The 18,299-nt window shown below is 40.3% G+C and overlaps 1 protein-coding gene across 1 annotated transcript in view; it reads left to right on the top strand.

Moving 5' to 3' along the window:
• PDE7B (phosphodiesterase 7B) overlaps positions 1-18,299 on the top strand; it is a 200,694-nt gene that overhangs the window by 172,048 nt on the left and 10,347 nt on the right. The window contains exons 9-11 of the mRNA XM_007946318.2: positions 10,726-10,817; positions 13,761-13,905; positions 16,136-16,232. Coding sequence (XP_007944509.1) covers positions 10,726-10,817; positions 13,761-13,905; positions 16,136-16,232 — 334 coding nt within the window. The remainder of the gene's footprint in view (positions 1-10,725; positions 10,818-13,760; positions 13,906-16,135; positions 16,233-18,299) is intronic.

The raw sequence follows: 18,299 nt of genomic DNA, 5'->3' as shown, positions 1-18,299 counted from the left end.
CCCACTGAAGCTAGAGGCATCTCTTCACTCAGGCAGCTACTGGCTGCTGAGGCTAACAAGCCCAAGGTTGATAAACAAAAGGGCATAGTGCCGATGTTACCAAACAACATGGTAGGCCATTGATTCAAGTCCACTGAAAGTCCCAGGATCAGCAGGGCATGGCAGGCTACTGAACAACGACTTGGCTACATGCAGAGTTCAAGTGGGCCATAAGCTACAGACCGTTCCCCAAGGCTTTTCCTTATATACAGGAAGCAGACTACATCCCTAAGGCAGCTACTCAGAGGCTCACAGTAGATTCCACCATGGAGTTGATTACCAGTCTCATCCATGAGGAATACTACTACATCCAGCTTCCCAGCCACTCAACCAGGCCCAGCCAAGTCAATACAAAAACTTAACTACCGTGAACCAGAAACATGAACTTCACAGAGCCAAGAGAAATGTTCCTTTAACATGGTCCTGTGACCGCTACTCAAACAGACATCTGCTAAGATGATACATCACCTCACAGTTTCTTCAGTATGAAAGATGCATTGGGAAGCAGTATTAAAACTATAAACAGGAGGCTAAAATATGACTTTCTGTTTCATAAACTCTCTAGTGTTCACCGTGACATGGCTGGCAGGTGGCATATTCCCCTGGCCCTGATCTGAACACAGGCCTGCCCTGTGGACATCAACTGATGGCCACACTCTGTGCTCTCAGACCAGTGTCTGGAGCAAATGCAGATCAAACAAGAGGAAGCTACCTTCAAACAGGCATCAAACATGGCACTATTATAGCTTCTTTCAGGGCCAAGGTCTTCCTTAGGGCTCAAGGGTCTCTTATTCCTCTAAGACCTTCTAGGCTGGAATAGTTGTAGTGTTACCAAGGAGACCACCTGGCCTGTTAGGGAAGAACCCAGCAGACTTCATTATCTCCTGGAGTCTTGCTTCTCTGTTTCATGAGTAATTTAAAATGAAAACACAGGCTGTGTTCCTAGTGTTGTTTTTCTTCCTATGACCTCTGCATAAAAGGTATATGTAATTAACTCCAATCCTGTTGTACACCAGACTCAGTTTATCAACATCATTCCAAGCATTTTCATCAAAGAAAGTGTCCAAGAAACGAGAAAAGAAGAAGAAAAAAAAAAGTTTAAAACTTCCTTGTATATAGCCACTCTGTTCTGCCAAATTCTCTTTGACAAATAGACTCTGATTTAATTTGAAAACCTATGTTACTGGTTTATTAAATGCCAGATGTGTTGTTATTCAGGAACAAAAGAGCTGTTTTATTCTTAGGGTGGACAAAAAAATCAAAAACCAAACCCATTGCTGTGAGGTTGATTCCAGTTCATAGCGACCCCCACTGAGTTTCCATGGCAGTAAATCTTTATGGAAGTAGATTGCCCAGTCTTGCTTGCACTGAGTGGCTGGTGGTTTTGAACCACCAACCTTCTGGTTAGCAGTCAGAGGCCTTAGGCACTGTGCTACCAGAGCTCCTTCTTAGGGTGGATAACGCTTGATAATTCAGACAAAAAGGGCAATAAAGGTTTGCCATAGGATTTTCTTTTTCCCAAATTAAAATTCTAAAGTTTTGTCACTATACAAATGAATATTTGCTCTTTCAACTTTAAGATGAAGATTATTCTTAAAACAATAAGTATTTTGAGACCCTAGAACACACTGCCTGGTATAATGTGAAATTGCTCAGCAGATGTTTCTTAAAAGTAGACAGATGTGTCACCTAATGTGAGCCTCCATAGCAGTGCAGGGATTTCAGTAGGTATGAAAGCATTCTCTCACCATATGTTCAGATCTCCATGGCCATGGCTGGTGATTTTCTTTTTTCAGTCTCCATTTTGCTGACACTGGTTGTTGAGCCTCTGAGAAACCCAGGTGAGTCTGCAGGAATAGAGCTGAATCCATTAGGACAGAGACAGCATCATTGCCTCTGGCAAGTCACTAGGGTTCAAGCCTGCTCTCCAGCAGCCCCCGCACCTCTGCCCTGGTTCAGGACACCCTCTCTTGCCTACACTCAGCCTTGCCTGGCTTCATCCCCTTTCTACAGTGTAGCCAGAGGGAGTTTTTTTAAATTCTTATCTTATCACGTGGATTCCTGCTTAAAACCCCATTGCCCTCAGGATTGAAACAAGGTCCATTAAGGTCTAACCCCAGTACATGTTTCAACCCCACCTCTCACCATTACTCTCCTAGCCTTCCACACATCATCTAGTCTGAACCATTTTCAGTTTCCCAGACATATCACACATTCTGTTACTCATTCAACAAATATTTATCAAGTCCTTAATATGTGCTAAGTGCTGGTAACAGAGAAGATGAAAAAAAAAAAAAACCTGCTTTCTACAGGAGAAACAATATAAACACATAAGATATGTAATAAATTATAAACAAAAATAAATGGAAAAAAAATCACTGGCATAGAGTCAATTCCAACTCACAGTGGCACCACGTGTTACAGGGTAGAACTGAGCACCATAGGATCTTCTGAGCCGTGATTTCAGAAGCCTATTGCCAAGCTCGTCTCCTGCACTGCCACTGGATGGATCCAAACCTCCAACCTTCCGGCCAGTGGTAGAACACAAACCATTTGCACCACCCAGGAGTCTATGTATTATAATATTTTTGAAATTGATGATTGCTAAAGATAAAGCAAAATGGGGGGGGGGGGCGGTGGTGAGGAATATAAAGTGTCCCTCTTACAAGTCTTCACACATGTGCTCTTCCTTCTGCCGGGAACGAATTCCTCTCTCTCTGACTCTTTTCTGACTCACTCATTTTTTCTATCTCAACTTGGATATATCTTCTTCCTGAAAGTCTTGTTTTCTCCAAAAAATTAATTTTACATACCCCTCCTAGACAATTTCACAGTCCTCTATTACTTCCCCCATCACAGAATTTATCACTCTAAATTGCCATTGACTGATTAGATGTCCATTTCTCCCATAGACTGTAAACTTTGGGCACCGACCTCAGTCACTTGTATCCTCAGTATCCAACATGTTGTTTTTGTTGTTGTTGTTATGTGCCGTCGAGTCAGCCCCGACTCATGGCGACCCCTCCTTGTGTTTCCAAGGCAGTATCACTATGGAAGTAGATTGCCCAACCTTCCTTCCAAGGAGTGGCTGGTGGAGTATCCAACATAGCCCTGGTATTTAGTCGATATTTATTGGGTGATGGGAGTTTTGCTGGATGGGTAGGCGGATGGATGGATGGACGGACAGAACAGATGCATGCAGCAAGACAGACAGAATCTGAACAGCACTGAGATCAGGAATATTGGCAGCAGTGAGTACACCAGGTACACACAAGAACCGCAGTGGAAATCCTGACCACACAGTGTCAGTAGCACTTGGAGGAGGGAGACCACCAAGTCAAGGCACACACCCTCACCGCCCACTCAATAACCACTCCTGTTCCTCATTACATTCTCACTACACTAAGAATATGACATGTAGAACGAGAAAACCTGATTGAAACATTCATTACATATAAAATAATCTTATTTGTATCTTGGAATTGACAAATGCTAGGCAATCAATCTACTTCTGTAAAGATTTACCGCCTTGGAAACTCATTGGGGGTCAGGATGAAAAAGAATCAATGGATGGCAGAGGGTTTGGTTTGGCTTTCTTTATCTGATATATGCTATTTCTTGAGTCAGGATCTGAACCTGGCACTAACTATTCATGGATGAATAGTAGGAGAGAACAACTGCTTTTAATAATTTAAAAATCTCTTTGGCGTTTGCCTAAAGTCTAACGGTTTCACAACAGAAGACCCCAAATATGGCTTCTATAAGCTGTTGACCCAAAATTTAAATAGGACTCTTTTTCTTTTAACTGCTAGTTGTTTAAACTTTTGCAGTTTCTGAATTTTCGGGTTTTGGAAATTAACTACTCAGTACCCATTCAACAAATATTTACTTATTTAAGTGGCCCTGTGCCATATGCTGGGGTACAAAGATGAATAAGACATGCTCCCTGCTGTCAATGTCTGTCATGTACGGTAGCAGTTTTCAAACTGGGCATGAGTACTCGTGGGGATAACGAAGACTTTCTAAGGGGTACACAGGTCTGAATAGTGCTAACAGAATCCATCTTCAGATCCTCACCTTCCACGGCTCGTCTTTCCTAACCAGATCTGCCTGGAATGTGCTTGCCATGCAGTCAAGTCAGTTCAACTTTTTCATTCCTCTTTGGCAATCACCCTGGCCCCCTTTTAAAAGAAAAGCTTACCTCTTACTCATCCTGAATTGCATTATATATTGTCCTGTGTGTAAAGAGGAACTCTGGTGGCGCAGTGGTTAAGACATTTGGCTGCTAAACATAAAGGCTGGTGGGTTTGAACCCACCAGCCACTCCATGGGAGAAACATGAGGCAGTCTGTTTCTATAAAAATTTATAGCCTTGAAAATCCTATAGGGTATTTCTACTCTGTTTTTTAGGGTCACTATGAGTCAGAATCGACTTGATTGCAGTATGTTTTTGGGTTTTGGGGTTTGTATGTAAAAATACCAAAGGCACAATTTGAAATATTAAACGAAGTTTCCTACACTCAAAGTACCATTAATTCCCTCATCCATCTCATAAATAGATACATTTCAGATAAAGTTTTAATAATTATTTTTTAATTTAATTTTAATAATTATTTTTCCAAATTTGTAATACCTGTGTGTTTTGGTCCATCAGTTATAATAATAATTGCATTGTAAATCAAGCTGGAAAATATTTCAGACTTAGAGCCTTATGTTAGAAAAATTTCTTAAATTACATTTCAATTTATATATTTTTGTTGTTGCAGACAGAAGTGTGATAGGGTGATAATGAAAGATTTTCACACACAGAAATTTATGTGTGTAATATTTTAATATTACATTAAAATAAAATTCTGTGGGGAAGTGCTATGGGAAATAGAAGTTTTAGTGGGAAAGTTCATTTCCTATTTCTGATTTTAAGGAGAAACTGTTCTTAAGGGTTTTTTCCCAAAAATGAGTAACTATAGACATTAAGTACCACTGGTATTTAGACTCCCTTAGATACATTTAATACATAAAAGGATGATATGATGATTTTATATTAAAACACCAATATTCACAAATACAGAGGACACTGCTATATCTTTTGTAACCAGTTAATGTTACGATTTAAAAATTTTTAGATATTACTTGTGAAAAGTGTGTGAGAAGCCTAGTTTTTCAAAATTCTTTTCAGTAGTAAATGAGCAGAAACATATGAAGATCAGGTGTGACACATATGGTATATGAGAACAAGGCCAGTGAACAAAGGGTTGTCATAATGTGTTGTAGGCACTAGAATAGAAGCATGGGGAATGACTGGTGCCTGGAAGAAAGGACAGTCAGTTCTGCTTAGGGAACCAGGAAAAGCTTTCCTACAGATAATAATTTGTATCAGAGATAAATAGATGTGTGTGTGTGTGTATGTGTGTGTTTGACACTATTCGTTGATCAAAGTGATTTCCTTCACTCTTTTTGGAGTTATGAAATTCTTTATCATCATTTCTTATGCAAAAACCAAGCATTATTATACATTAAGGCACTGAATAGGCCTTTTTATCAGCTCTTTCATGATGACTTGGAAGATAATAAGCTAATTTTAAACCTACCAGGTATAACAGAGTCCTAATCGGAAGGAAGGTTGGACAATCTACTTCCGTAGTGATACTGCCTCGGCAACCCAAGGAGGGGTCGCTATGAGTCAGGTCCGACTCGACGGCACATAACAGCAATGGCACGGTGGTTAAAGCACTTGACTGTTAACTGAAGAGTCAACAGTTTGAACTGACCAGCTGCTCTGCGGGAGAAAGATGTGGTAGTCTGTTCTGTGAAGATTATAGCCCTGGGAATCTTACAGAACAGTTCTACTATGTCCTACAGGGTGGCTAAGAATCAGAATCAACTTGACAGCAGTGGGTTTGTTTTGGGGTTTTATCAGTAAGTTAAACAGGACAGGAGTTTACTTCTATGCTTCATAAAAGAAATTTGGATGCTGGTAGTCCAGAGCAGTCACCGTGGTTCCAATAAGTCATCAGGGGCACAGCAGCCTTTCAGTTCAACAACTTGCATTACTAAGGTGTGACATTTGTCCTCATCGCCCAAGATAGCTGCTGGAGGTCTGCCATTCCATCTTGACTTCCTCAAACAGTGAAAAGGAAGAAAGAAGAGGCTTCTCCCAGATGAGTCAGTTCTCTTAAAAAAATCTTCCTGAAAATCCTATATAGCACTTCTATATTAATTGGTTAACATAGCCAAATAATCCTACCTAGTTGCAAAGGAAGCAGGGAAATGTCCTTATTCTGAACAGCCCTAGGGCCATCTAAAATCTGAGGTTCTGTGAATAAGGAAGAGAGGAAAATGGACTTGAGGGATGCACAGAGGTTTCCGCCAAACTTGATGCTAAATCTTAAACCTGACATCAAAATGATTTACTCTACTTAATCCTTCCCTTTATGTAACATTCTCTCTCCTACCCATGAATTACTACAACACTTATGCAACTATTCTGTTTTCCTTTTCTTCTGTTATTACTGTGTTGGTTATCTGATATCTCCACTGTGATGTCTAATGGATGTCTCAAACTCAGCATGGCCAACCCTGAACTCCTCTAAACTTGCTCTACCTGCAGCAGGTTTGCTCCCCATCATAGTTAATGGATACCCCATTCTTTCAGATGCTCAGACCAGAAACATTGGAGTCATCCTGGCAGATCCAGAAACCAACTACCCTTCACCACCTCCACTGCCACCTCCTTGGTCCAAGCCTCCATCGTCTCTTGATTGTTATTGTCTCCAAGCCAACTTGTACTTCTACTTCCATTCTTACCTCCATTAAATTCTATTTTCAATATTTCCGCCAAAATGATCTTTTTAACATGGAAACCATATAATTTCATTCCTCCTAGTCCAATGGAGTGACTCCTTATTTCACTCACAGTAAAAGCCACAATCCTTATAATGGCCTGGATGCCATACAGAATCAGTCATTCATTGTCTCTCTAATTACTATTTTTGTCTCTCTAACTACTATTTTCTCCTGTCTCGTGGTACATTGACATCCTGGCTATTTATTCTCACCTTGAGTCCTTCGCCCCAGCTATTTCCTCTGTTAGGAACACTCTTCTCCCAGATATCAGCATGGCTAACTGGCTGACTCCACCCACCTCCAAGTCTTTGTTCAAATCTCACCTCTCCCTCTGACTACCCTACCCGCCTCTACCCCAGACACTCTGCTCTGCTTTTCTTTGTTCCATATACTTATCATCTTCTGACATGCTATACCATTTTCAGACTTATTTATTCAGTTTAATGCATACTTTTTGTCTCTGCCCACTCCTACCACCCCAGCTCCCTGTCTGTTTTGTTGACTGATATATTCCAAGCATGTACTACAGTGTCTGCAACATAGCAAATGCTCAATATACTTGTTGGATTAATTCAAGTAATTTGTTTGGCTACTTATTTAGCAAATTGATAGCAAGCACTTATTCTGTGCAAGGCAGGGAGTGGAGTGCAGGTGTATGACCTATGTCTTTTATTCTGTGCCAGCTTCCATGCCCACTCAATTTCCTTCCATTCTCCTGGTGCTCATCCCTAAATATGGTTTCACCAGCAGATTTCCCAAGTATCCTTTTATTCTGTCTTCAGGGAGATTATTAATGGAGATGTTAAGTCAGACTGGCATAAATAACAACGCTCAAGGCACTCCATTCAACAAGGATATGGTGTCGTTTGTCATTAGGTCTTCTTAACAGCGTTCTGGGCCTTTTAAAAACTCACACGAGAGAACTCATGTCCACATTTATTTAAATTTGTCTTGCTAGTGAACTCTCATGAGTGATTGCATTAAATGTCATCGCAGGATAGAGCATCTGTTCATCACACTAACCTATCACTCCCTGCTTTTATAAATCTTTATGATCAAAACAAATTAGTCTGGCATATGATTTCTAATAAACATTCTCTTTTGTTGTATGTGGCTCATGCCCAGAAGGAGATAATAGGCAAGTTGATGAAAGTAATGAAATCTCATCACTAGTTCAAACACAGTCAAGTGATGAATAAAGAATAATAAATCTTTGGCAATGGGAGAAATGAACAGCAATGTAAAAGCCTATACAAAGGGTGAAAATAAGATTCAGCCCTAACAAAAAAAAAAGAAGGTGGGGACCAGGTTTGCTGGTCCAATAGAGCCTGGTGTAACCACTGAGACTATGGCCCCTAGCTGCCCTTCAGGTCTGGAATTGAACCCACAACTGTGGTTTCCAGCCAAACAAAGTACAGGCATGTGAGTTAAACATTTACCTCAAGTAGACACACGCCCTGGAGAGAACAATCATGGGAGAAGGAAGGGCTGCTTATGCACAGGGAGATAGCTCAGGGGGCAGAAAAGTATGAAGGGATGGACACTGGGAGGAGGTAACTATGGGGAGGAAGTGGGAGGGCAACTGCTGCATTGTAAATTTTGGTCAATGACATGAGACAAAGTATATGTGAACTGCTGTATGAAAAGTGAATTTACTCTGTAAATCTTCACCCAAATCCTAATTAAAAAAAAAAAAACATCCAGCCCTAAGAAACTCACCATGCAAAGTCCTGGAGAAGAAATCACTGTCTGATTTTAGAATCAAGAATAGTTGCCATTTTCTTGAGCTTGTGTTTCCCTCCTGGACCCTGGATTGTGTCACTCACATGAGCTCTCTTTTCTCATTTCCTAAAAAAGTCAAGTGTTGTGTGAATGGCTCAAATGTAGTAGGGGAATAATGATGCTATGAATTTTGGTCTCATTTCTGGTTCCATTTGCTCTCCATATTATTTTCCTTGCTTCTTTCCCCTCACTTTCAATGACTACTATATCTTGTATGTTTTTGTAAGCTTGTAATCCTTCCTGAATCAAGATGGAGAATGAATAAATAAACAAGAAAATCAAGCAAAAAGATTTCCTGGGGGCTATAGGGTTAAGCACTTGACTGCTAACTGAAAGGTCGCTGGTTCTAAGCCACCCAGAAATGCCTCAGAAGAAAAGCCTGATAATCTGCTTCCAAAAGGTCATAACCACTGAAAACCCTAACAACAGTTCTATTCTGATACTTGAGCAATTGGTTTGTTTTTTGTTTATTCTGTATTTATGAAGTCAGTGGTAAGCCTGAAATACTTGTTAGTTGGGGAAAAAATGACTTATCATAAATATTCATTCTTTAAATGGTCAGCTAAATTTTCAGATAACAAGCATATTTAGAATAACACTAAGATCAAAGGAGAGATTGGCCATAGCAGAGATTCCTGCAAGGGAACAAATATCAGGACAACTGAACAAAGAAATAATTACAGATTGCTTAGACCTAAAGAGCTAAATGTCAGTGCCTAGATCAAGAAGGTTATGGACAGTTGCTTCCATAGCAATGGTTTTCAAACTGTAGTGTGCATGAGAACGAATCACCACAGACCTACTGAATCCAAACTGTACGGACTGGAACTCAGAAGTCTGACTGTGTTACTAACTGCCCAGGTGATTCAGAGGCAGGAGTTTTTATCGGTGTTGAGAAACAATGGTCAGTGCAATGAATCAGACCAGAGGTGGTAATCTCTGTCTCTGTTCCATTTGTTAGAATAATCTCGGATGATGTTATGAACATTATTGTTGTAAGCTGCCATCAAGTTAGCCCACAACTCATGGCAACCCTACACACAACCGAATGAAACAGTGCCCTGCTCTGTACCATTCCCATAATTGGTTGGAGAGCAAACAACTGAGATCCATCAGGTTTGCAGGGGCTGATATTTGGAAGCAGATCACCAAGCCTTCCTTCCTAGTCTATCTTAGTCTGAAAACACCACTGAAACCTGCATAGAATCAGAGCACACCACACAAGCCTCCACTGATTCAGGTGATGGCTATTCATGAGGCGCATTGACCAGGAATCAAACTCGGTTCTCCTAAATGGAAGGTGAGAATTCTACCACAGAACCACCACTGCTCCCCCGCTTCTGAATACTTTGTTCTTGTTGTTATGAGCCGTCGAGTCGGACCCGACTCATAGCGACCCTGCCTTGGGTTTCCGAGGCAGTATCACTACGGAAGTAGATTGCCCCATTTCCCTTCCAAGGAGTGGCAGGTGGGTTTGAACTACCAGCCTTCTGGTTAGCAGTCAAGTGACTTAGGCACTATGCTACCAGAGCTCCCACTTCTGAATATTGCCCCATGGTATTAATTACTTATAAAGACCTATTTTTATGACGGCTAACCAGAAGGCTGGCAGTTCAAACCCACCAGCCACTCTTCGGAAGAAAGGTTGGGCAATCTACTTCCATAGTGATACTGCCTTGGAAACCCAACAAGAGGAAGCTATGAGTCGGGGCCAACTCAACGGCACATAACAACCACCACCACCACCTATTTTTACCTGCTTCACTTTTTTTCTTTTATACTTAGTATTGCCAGATGAAACTCCTGAAAACAGGAGTAGAAGTAGGAGTGAATGATGTTGGAACTGGGCCCTCATTCAACTCGCAGTGGAGTGTCAGCAAGGGTCATTATAGCCTTGACAACAGGCCTTGTCATTATTTTATTTAGTGTTTCTTTCTGGTCTACCTCTGTGTCATCAGGTACCTGGAGGGAAAATCTTGCCTCCAGGGAGCTGTGTTCAGCATGAAAGATCAGTATCTGGCTTCCCCTCCATTTATAGCTTTTCTTTTCTTTTCCTTCTAGAATATGTCTGTGCTGGAGAATCACCACTGGCGATCTACAATTGGCATGCTTCGAGAATCAAGGCTTCTCGCTCACTTGCCAAAGGAAATGACGTAAGTGCTATAGAGATGAAACATACTGATGTCCACACACTGAAGATAAGCCACTTTCTCTAGGGCATGTTTGAGACCCCAGAGTTAATGGCAGGGAGCCAGCCGGCTATGCTTCCTGCCTACACCTCGCCATCTATCTGAGGGACATGGGTGTCGGTTACATCAACTCAGAAACCAGAATCTCTCTGTGTGCTCTGAAAGGGCCTTCACTAGTCTATGAGGTAGAGTCAGGAAAAGGAATAATAAACAGTTCTCAGCTTTCCCACTTCACCATCAACACTCCACTGGGCCAAAATCCTGTCCTTTATGTTGGTTAGCAAAAGTGTCCTCCCATGAGGATCCAAATAATAAATATTTGTCAAGAACGAACAGTGGAGTTCTCAAGCTAGATTTAAAGCTAGTCTAATAAAGTAAGTTTGCCAGCAAAATCAAAATAGTTTCAAAAATATGTCTTTTGTTAAGTAATTGAATTGACTCCAACAATTTTTTCAACATTAACACACTTATGTAAATGATGTAAATATTTCCTATGTAATGTTTTAAATGGAAGAAGAAATACTAGCTTCCTGGTCTGCTGTTTGTTAGCTCAAGTATTTAGGCCAAACCCTATGAAGCCCAAGGCCACTGCTTCATTCTCCTCGTGGCCCCAAGTTAGCAGCTACACTGTTTCAAAGCCATCAGAATCCCAATCTGTTTAATTAAAATGTGCAGAACCCAAGGGAGCTGGGTGAGAGGAAGTAAACAGATCACTGTGTCCTTCTTACCGAGGGCACATTAAGGTCAAGGGCCAAGTGTGTCTTCCCCTAGAACAAGCAGCATGCCTGGGTTGTGGGTTTATTCCTGGCCCTCTGATACGATCTCATACTGTTTCCTAGCACCCAGAGGAATGTGGAATTTGCAGGAGGAACTTCAGTTCTGATAACTTTTTACCCCCTGGAACTAAATAAAACCAGTCCTCATGCATGGAATAAAAACTTGTGCCTTTTACTAAAACAATAAACTGCAAAGATTGAAAGAATTAAATGCAAAAAGAACTAAAAATAGAGCAAGAAATCAGAAAGAAGAGGAAAGAGGAGGTAAGTGGGAGAGACAGTTAAAGAAAGTAAAGAGGGGAAGGGAAGGAAGAAGAGGTTAGGAAGGAATAAAATGGAAGGGGGAAATGAATGAAAGGACTCGTAGTGTGACCCGACTTGTCCCTCATCAATCTAACTTGTTGCTCAATTAGTATTGTCTTCCTAAAATAATCCTTATGGACTCCAAATAAAAGACTGGATTTTTATGTCTTTGTGGAACACACTCTTACAAATTACTTTTTCTAAAAGAATAATTGTTGTAAAATAATATATGTGAAAGGACTTTATAATGAAATCTATTGAAATCAAAATCATGTTATTCCTTCTAGCCTTATGAAAATACTTTAAAATCATTTTTATGATTTGAAAAGTAAGACAGGTTTACTGTACAAACAGGAAATTCAGAAAAGTACAGTTTAAACCATGTGAAGTTACGATCAAGTCTCAGAAATAGTTGATGATTACCAATTTCATATGATTCAACCTAATACAAAGAAGAAGTGGAATTACTGGTGATACTACCATCCAAGAATAGTTAATATTAATCTGGCTCATATATTTCCTTTCAGCCTTTTATTTGATACAACTATATTTTAACAAAATATAGAACTTATTTTGCATATTTTATGTCCTGATGTTTTCACTGCTATAAAGGCCTTTCCCCATACTGTTAAAAATGTTACTGAAGTGAGTTTAATGTTTACATGACATTATTGCACCAAAATATATTTAACAAAATGAAATGGAAAATTGTTTGGAATTTACATAGTTTCCAAATTTTTGTCATTATAAATAATACTTAACAAATGCTCTTAAATATATGTTTTGATCCCAACTCTAATACTCTAGTTTCTCAGAAAATATTTACGGATAGAAAAGATGGGTCAGAAGTGCATGAATTTTTAAGGTTCGTGTTATATATTATCAGATGACTTTTTCAGAGAACTCTAGCTAACTGAATACTCAGTGGTGAGCTATGAGAAAATCCAGTAATGTCACCAAAACTTGGCTTTGTTTTCTATTATCTTTTTTAAAATTTTTGCCAATTTGACATGCACATATGTATGTGTGCAGAGAAAGAGAGCCTGATTTAATGTACATCTTTTAATTACAAATAATAATGAGATATTTTCACACATTTACTGGCCATTGCTATATCTTTTTGCAAACAAGTTTTGTATTCTTTTCCTATTTTCCTGTTCATTTTAACTTATTATTTATTTGTACAAATTTTTTGTATATTAATTAGAGTAACTCTTTGTTGCATGTTGTAAAATTAAGTTTTTAGTTTGCCTTTTGATTTGATTCATAAAATATTCACCTAAAACTTCATATTTTCTAATAAAAATTTAGTAACTTTTTTTATTTAAATTAACCTTTTAAAAAGTTTTTTAAAAATTTCAAACTTCATACAATATTAAGAAATATAAAAAAAGAAAGTGAAAATCATCTGTAATTCTACTGTCCATATATCATTCCAAACTCTTTTCTGTGACCACAGAGATCATTCCTTACATGCTTTGTTACCTGTTTTTTTTTAACATAACAATACATGGTGGAATACAATACACATAATAATGAAAATGGATGAACTACAACTGGAAAAACAATACTGGGATAATACATGGGGTTGGCATGAGTCAGAATCAATGCGACAGCAACAGATTTTTGGTTTAGTTACACCTCTCTTGACATGCTCCTGTCCAAGAACAATTGATGGTGGGTGAAAGGAATCACTCGAGCTGTGAGGGGATGAGACACTGTGTGATACACAGACTCAAAGGCGGCACCTGATGAGGAGAGAATCAGTCACTCTCTCAAATGGATTTGCTTTTGTGTGTGTTTTTGTCTTTCATTCTTGTGGATACAGACAGGATATTGAACAGCAGCTGGGCTCCTTGATCTTAGCAACAGACATCAACAGGCAGAACGAATTTTTGACCAGATTGAAAACTCACCTCCACAATAAAGATTTAAGACTAGAGGATGCACACGACAGGCACTTTATGCTTCAGGTAAAAAAAAAAGAAAAAAAGAGAACAATTAAGCGCAAGGAGCTCTGGTGGTATAGTGGATAAAGCATTTGGCTGCTAACCAAAAGGTTGGTGGTTTGAACCCACCAGCCATTCCAGGGGAGAAAGATGAGGCAGTCTGCTTCTGTTATTAAGATTATAGCCTTGGAAACCCTATGGGGCAGTTCTACTCTGTCCTATAGGGTCGCTATGAGTCGGAACTGACTGTAGGTTGGTGGGTTTGATTTGGATGGTATTATTCATCTGGGTTAAAACACGGAAGGACATGATCGATAATTTTAGCACAATTGAGAAGTGTCTCCCATGGTATAAGTTAGAGCAGTGGCCTACTTTCTTCAAAGCTGTGCAACACATTTTTAAGTGGTATTCAAGCAAGCAAAGTCTGGGTTCCGTGTCAGTGAGTTGATAATATCACGTTTCCTTGTGGGAACTGTTTCACCAAAGTAACCCTATGGGTGGTTGCATGCAGTATTCACCACATTTTGTGGCTTGGTAGAGAATCGACCAGGGTGATATCTGTGCTATATGAAAGAAAGATTGTTTCTGTAACACAGAAATGTATTATATTAACTACAGTTCCCACAAAAATTGAAAAACAAATAGCCTTCCTTTACCTCAAACCAATTTAATCAAACCTTGCTTTACTACCTAACCTCATATTTTCATGTGAGGCCCAAGAATGTCTACCTAGTTTTACTGTTTGGGGCACCAATAAGTGAATGATTTTAATTTAATTGCATCAAGGCCCACCCTTTCGGCAAGAAGCCATCTCTGACTGAGTGGACATTGTTAGTGGAAGTATCCAAACCAGAACCTTCTTCTTGATCTTCCATTTTCTTTTGACTTCCTTTTTTTCCTTTTGGTGCAGAAGACTGAATGGATAGACTCTGGGCTGATCTAGATAGACCAACTTTCACTAGGGAGATGGATTCTCACATGGTACTGAGATGTACAGTCTTTTTGTCCCATCCCACCCCCCATGCTGCTCTCTGTAGTTGTCTAAAATGCTCCCTCCTTCCCAAGAAATACTCTACCCCGAGCTGTAGAATTACACCTCCCTCCTTCTCTCTTCCCAGACTAATCTTCTAGCCCCTGAGTGCTTTCAAATATTGGTCAGGTGTCTGAATTTAGTGATAAAGCCAAGGCCTTAAATTAGCCTGACCACTTGTATTTCAAAAAGAATGATTACTAATTCAAACACTTCTGCCCCTTATTTCCTCCAACACCAATGGTCCTTCCATTAATCAGAAAATAAACAACAAAATTTGCATCTTAATGTCATCAAAGCTCTCCCAGACCCCATCACTGCCAGTAGTTCTGAGCTCCCAAGAAACTGGGTCAAAACAAAGGGACAATGCTAGAGAGCAGGACACAGGTACCACCAGGAACCCATCCAGATCTCTCAGCAGTTGCTGGTGAAGGGGGACAATCTGCTTCTCTGAGAATTCAAGGTAACCCGGCTCAGGGCAACGTCATTGACCACAGCTGACGTTCCAGATCCAGACCAGTGTGACGCAAGCCCAGAAGGCCCTAATTTAGCTCTGCAAACAAAACACACCTACACTAATATGAGTTCGCTCCCAGGCTGGCAGTCTCGGTTTACTTACACACAGACATGAGCATGAAAAGGCAAACATATATAATTTAAGCAATGTGTGAGTAGGTCAATGTGATGAGAGTGATCTCACTTGAGCCTGGCTCGGATCTCTGTGACCTACCTGCCTGCAAAAGGCATGGCTTACCTTGGCCTGCCCACCTCAGGTCTCCTCCAGGGAGCGCTGTGTCCTAAGACTGTGGCTCTTCTCTCATTCTCACTGCTATAAGAGGGAGTTCTGAATAAAAACTGAATAAGTGCTGTTTCCCGAAGAGGCATGTCAGGGAGGCCCTCTGTCAATATGGGCTTGTACCATGAGGCAGGCAGTCCCTGGGTGGTATAGAGTCAATGTGCTTGGCTGCTAACCAAAAGGCTGGAAGTTGCAGTCCACCCCAGAGGTGCCTTGGAAGAAGGCCTGGTGACCCTTTGGAGCACAGTTCATTTTGACACAAACGGGCTCACCATGAATCAGAGTTAACTCGACACCAACTGGTTTTTACTGCTTCCATGAGGCAGCGGTGCACACAGATTGGTTAGTGTCATAGCCCCTTAGGCTTGCGCTGCACTTGCTACTGAAGGATCAGCCTGACAATCTCTTCCTGCCCTGTCATTTCTCAGATTGCCTTGAAGTGTGCTGACATCTGCAATCCTTGTAGAACCTGGGAGATGAGCAAGCAATGGAGTGAAAGGGTGTGTGAAGAATTCTACAGGCAAGGTTTGTAAGGGCCCAGCAGCGGAGTTTTTACTGACCCTTCTCCTCTTAGGTATTTTTCCTATAAAACAGGAAATGGCTAATCGGTCCTGGTATTTGCTCTTTCGTCAACCTTATTATCCTAATCTTTTTCTTTAACTGTCTTGCAAACCATTTCACCCTTTTATGGAAACAATTTTTAAATATATAACGTCTACTTACTATAGAAACAAGTAGTAATGAGGTACAATAAAAATGACCAAAAAGGGAGATATATAGATATATATAGATATATAATTTTTTTAATGGCTTTCCTTTGTAGATATAAGAATGTGAGGGACATTTTGATTTTTATTCTGACCTTCATTTTAATGAGCTAAGTGCAACCTCAAGGCTAAATGCCATTTGGGGTCAATTTTTTCTGCTCTGGCAGAGGCCTTAAGACTCTTTCTTTCCCCTCACTTTCTTAAATAAAGCTAATAATGAAGCAGAACACAGCTGACTAAAATTTGAATTCATCCTCTCAAATAGTTTCAACAGTAAGGTAGAAGAATTTTGCTGTGAAAAGACAAATGGCCTCAAATTAGGGCACACTCTGTCAAAGATGAACCTCATTCAAAAATAAGGCAATGAGTTAGCAAGGAGGATCCTGACATTAGGTGGGATATCAGCCTTTGGACACAGGCTTGTTTCTTCAGGCCTGGTTTCAGTGTTCAGGATGTTTAGGCACTGTAGGGCCTGATGCTAGCGACAAGATCACATTTGAGAGACTGAAAACAAAAAGGCTTCAAGTGTCCCACATACAAGCTCTGTGGGCAGGTCAAATAGCAACAGTGAGACTTTTGGAGAAACCGTCATTGAAAGATGCATCATTGGCGTCATATGGCCTCAAAGACAGAAAACAAACAAGAATTGATTGAGTTCAGGTGGGGCCAGAAGGCTCTTCTAACCACCTCTTCCGTTCAGAGTAAAAGTGCTTACATAGCTCCTACAACTCTGTACAATTTCACTTGAATTGAGTGTGAGAGGTTAGGAATCAAAGGATCAGTTCCAGTTGCCCATGACATCCAATCTTCACTGAGGGCAAGACAATAGGAAAGATGTGATATTGGAGCAAAGAGGTTTTAGATTAGTAAGACAAGTACTTCCTTTTCTGTGTGATATATAAAATATGGAACTGGCACTGAGGGAGAGGAGCTTGGATCTCCATCCTTGGAAGTCCCTGCTCTGTGTTGACTCAGTCATGTGCTACTGTCTGTATTGAGAGAACTGAATTCTTTCATTTGCTCATCTTACACTTTATTTGCATTATAAGCAATTTGGGGCAGGGGCCATGTCACTTGGGCCTGTTGAGTTGGTGATTAAAAGCTATTAACTAAGTACACAGAAATGAGATCAGTCTCTTTGCAAGGTTTCTTTGCAAAAACTGACTGTTATCCTAATAATATATGCATGTGCAGCATTATAAGATGGAAAAACCTAGAACATTCATAACCTGATCACTAAAGATAAGATTCCATGCACCCTGCCCTCTGGCACGTCTCCGGGCAGAGGAAGCAAACTAGGCAGGGCATCTCAGGTCCTTTTTTACTTAACAGTCTTATGTTCTAGCAAAAGTCTGCCTGTTCCAGAAGAGAAGACTCTCTGGTCATTGAAACTTCCTTTCCTCCATACTAAATTTATTTTTTTTTTTTTATTTTATAAAGATGACTTGTGCCATTTTGATTGATTTTATCTGGCTTTCAGTTTAGGATTTGGGCTTAATAGCCCAGCGCATTCCAGCTGCCTCCTGTCAGGCAGACTTTCAGAGACTGCTAACAGTCCTGGTCAAAGTACCTCCAGTAGGATTCCTGATGTAGAACAATGGAAAACTCCTAAAATCAAGGTCAAGGACAGAGTTGTTGTTGGTATGTGCCATCGAGTCAAGCCCAACTCACAGCAACCCCTCCTTGGGTTTCTGAGGTGGTATCACTACAGAAGTAGATTGCCCAACCTCCCTTCTGAGGAGTGGCTGGTGGGTTTGAACCACCAGCCTTCTGGTTAGCAGTCAAATGCCTTAGGCACTACACTACTAGAGCTCCTCAAGGACAG

This window comes from Orycteropus afer, unplaced genomic scaffold, assembly GCF_000298275.1.
Source record: "Orycteropus afer afer isolate SDZICR_OR568_19922 unplaced genomic scaffold, OryAfe1.0 scaffold00155, whole genome shotgun sequence".
Classification (NCBI taxonomy): domain Eukaryota; kingdom Metazoa; phylum Chordata; class Mammalia; order Tubulidentata; family Orycteropodidae; genus Orycteropus; species Orycteropus afer.
The sequence above is the reverse complement of the archived record's forward strand: the minus strand, read 5'-3'. Positions and strand labels throughout refer to the sequence as shown.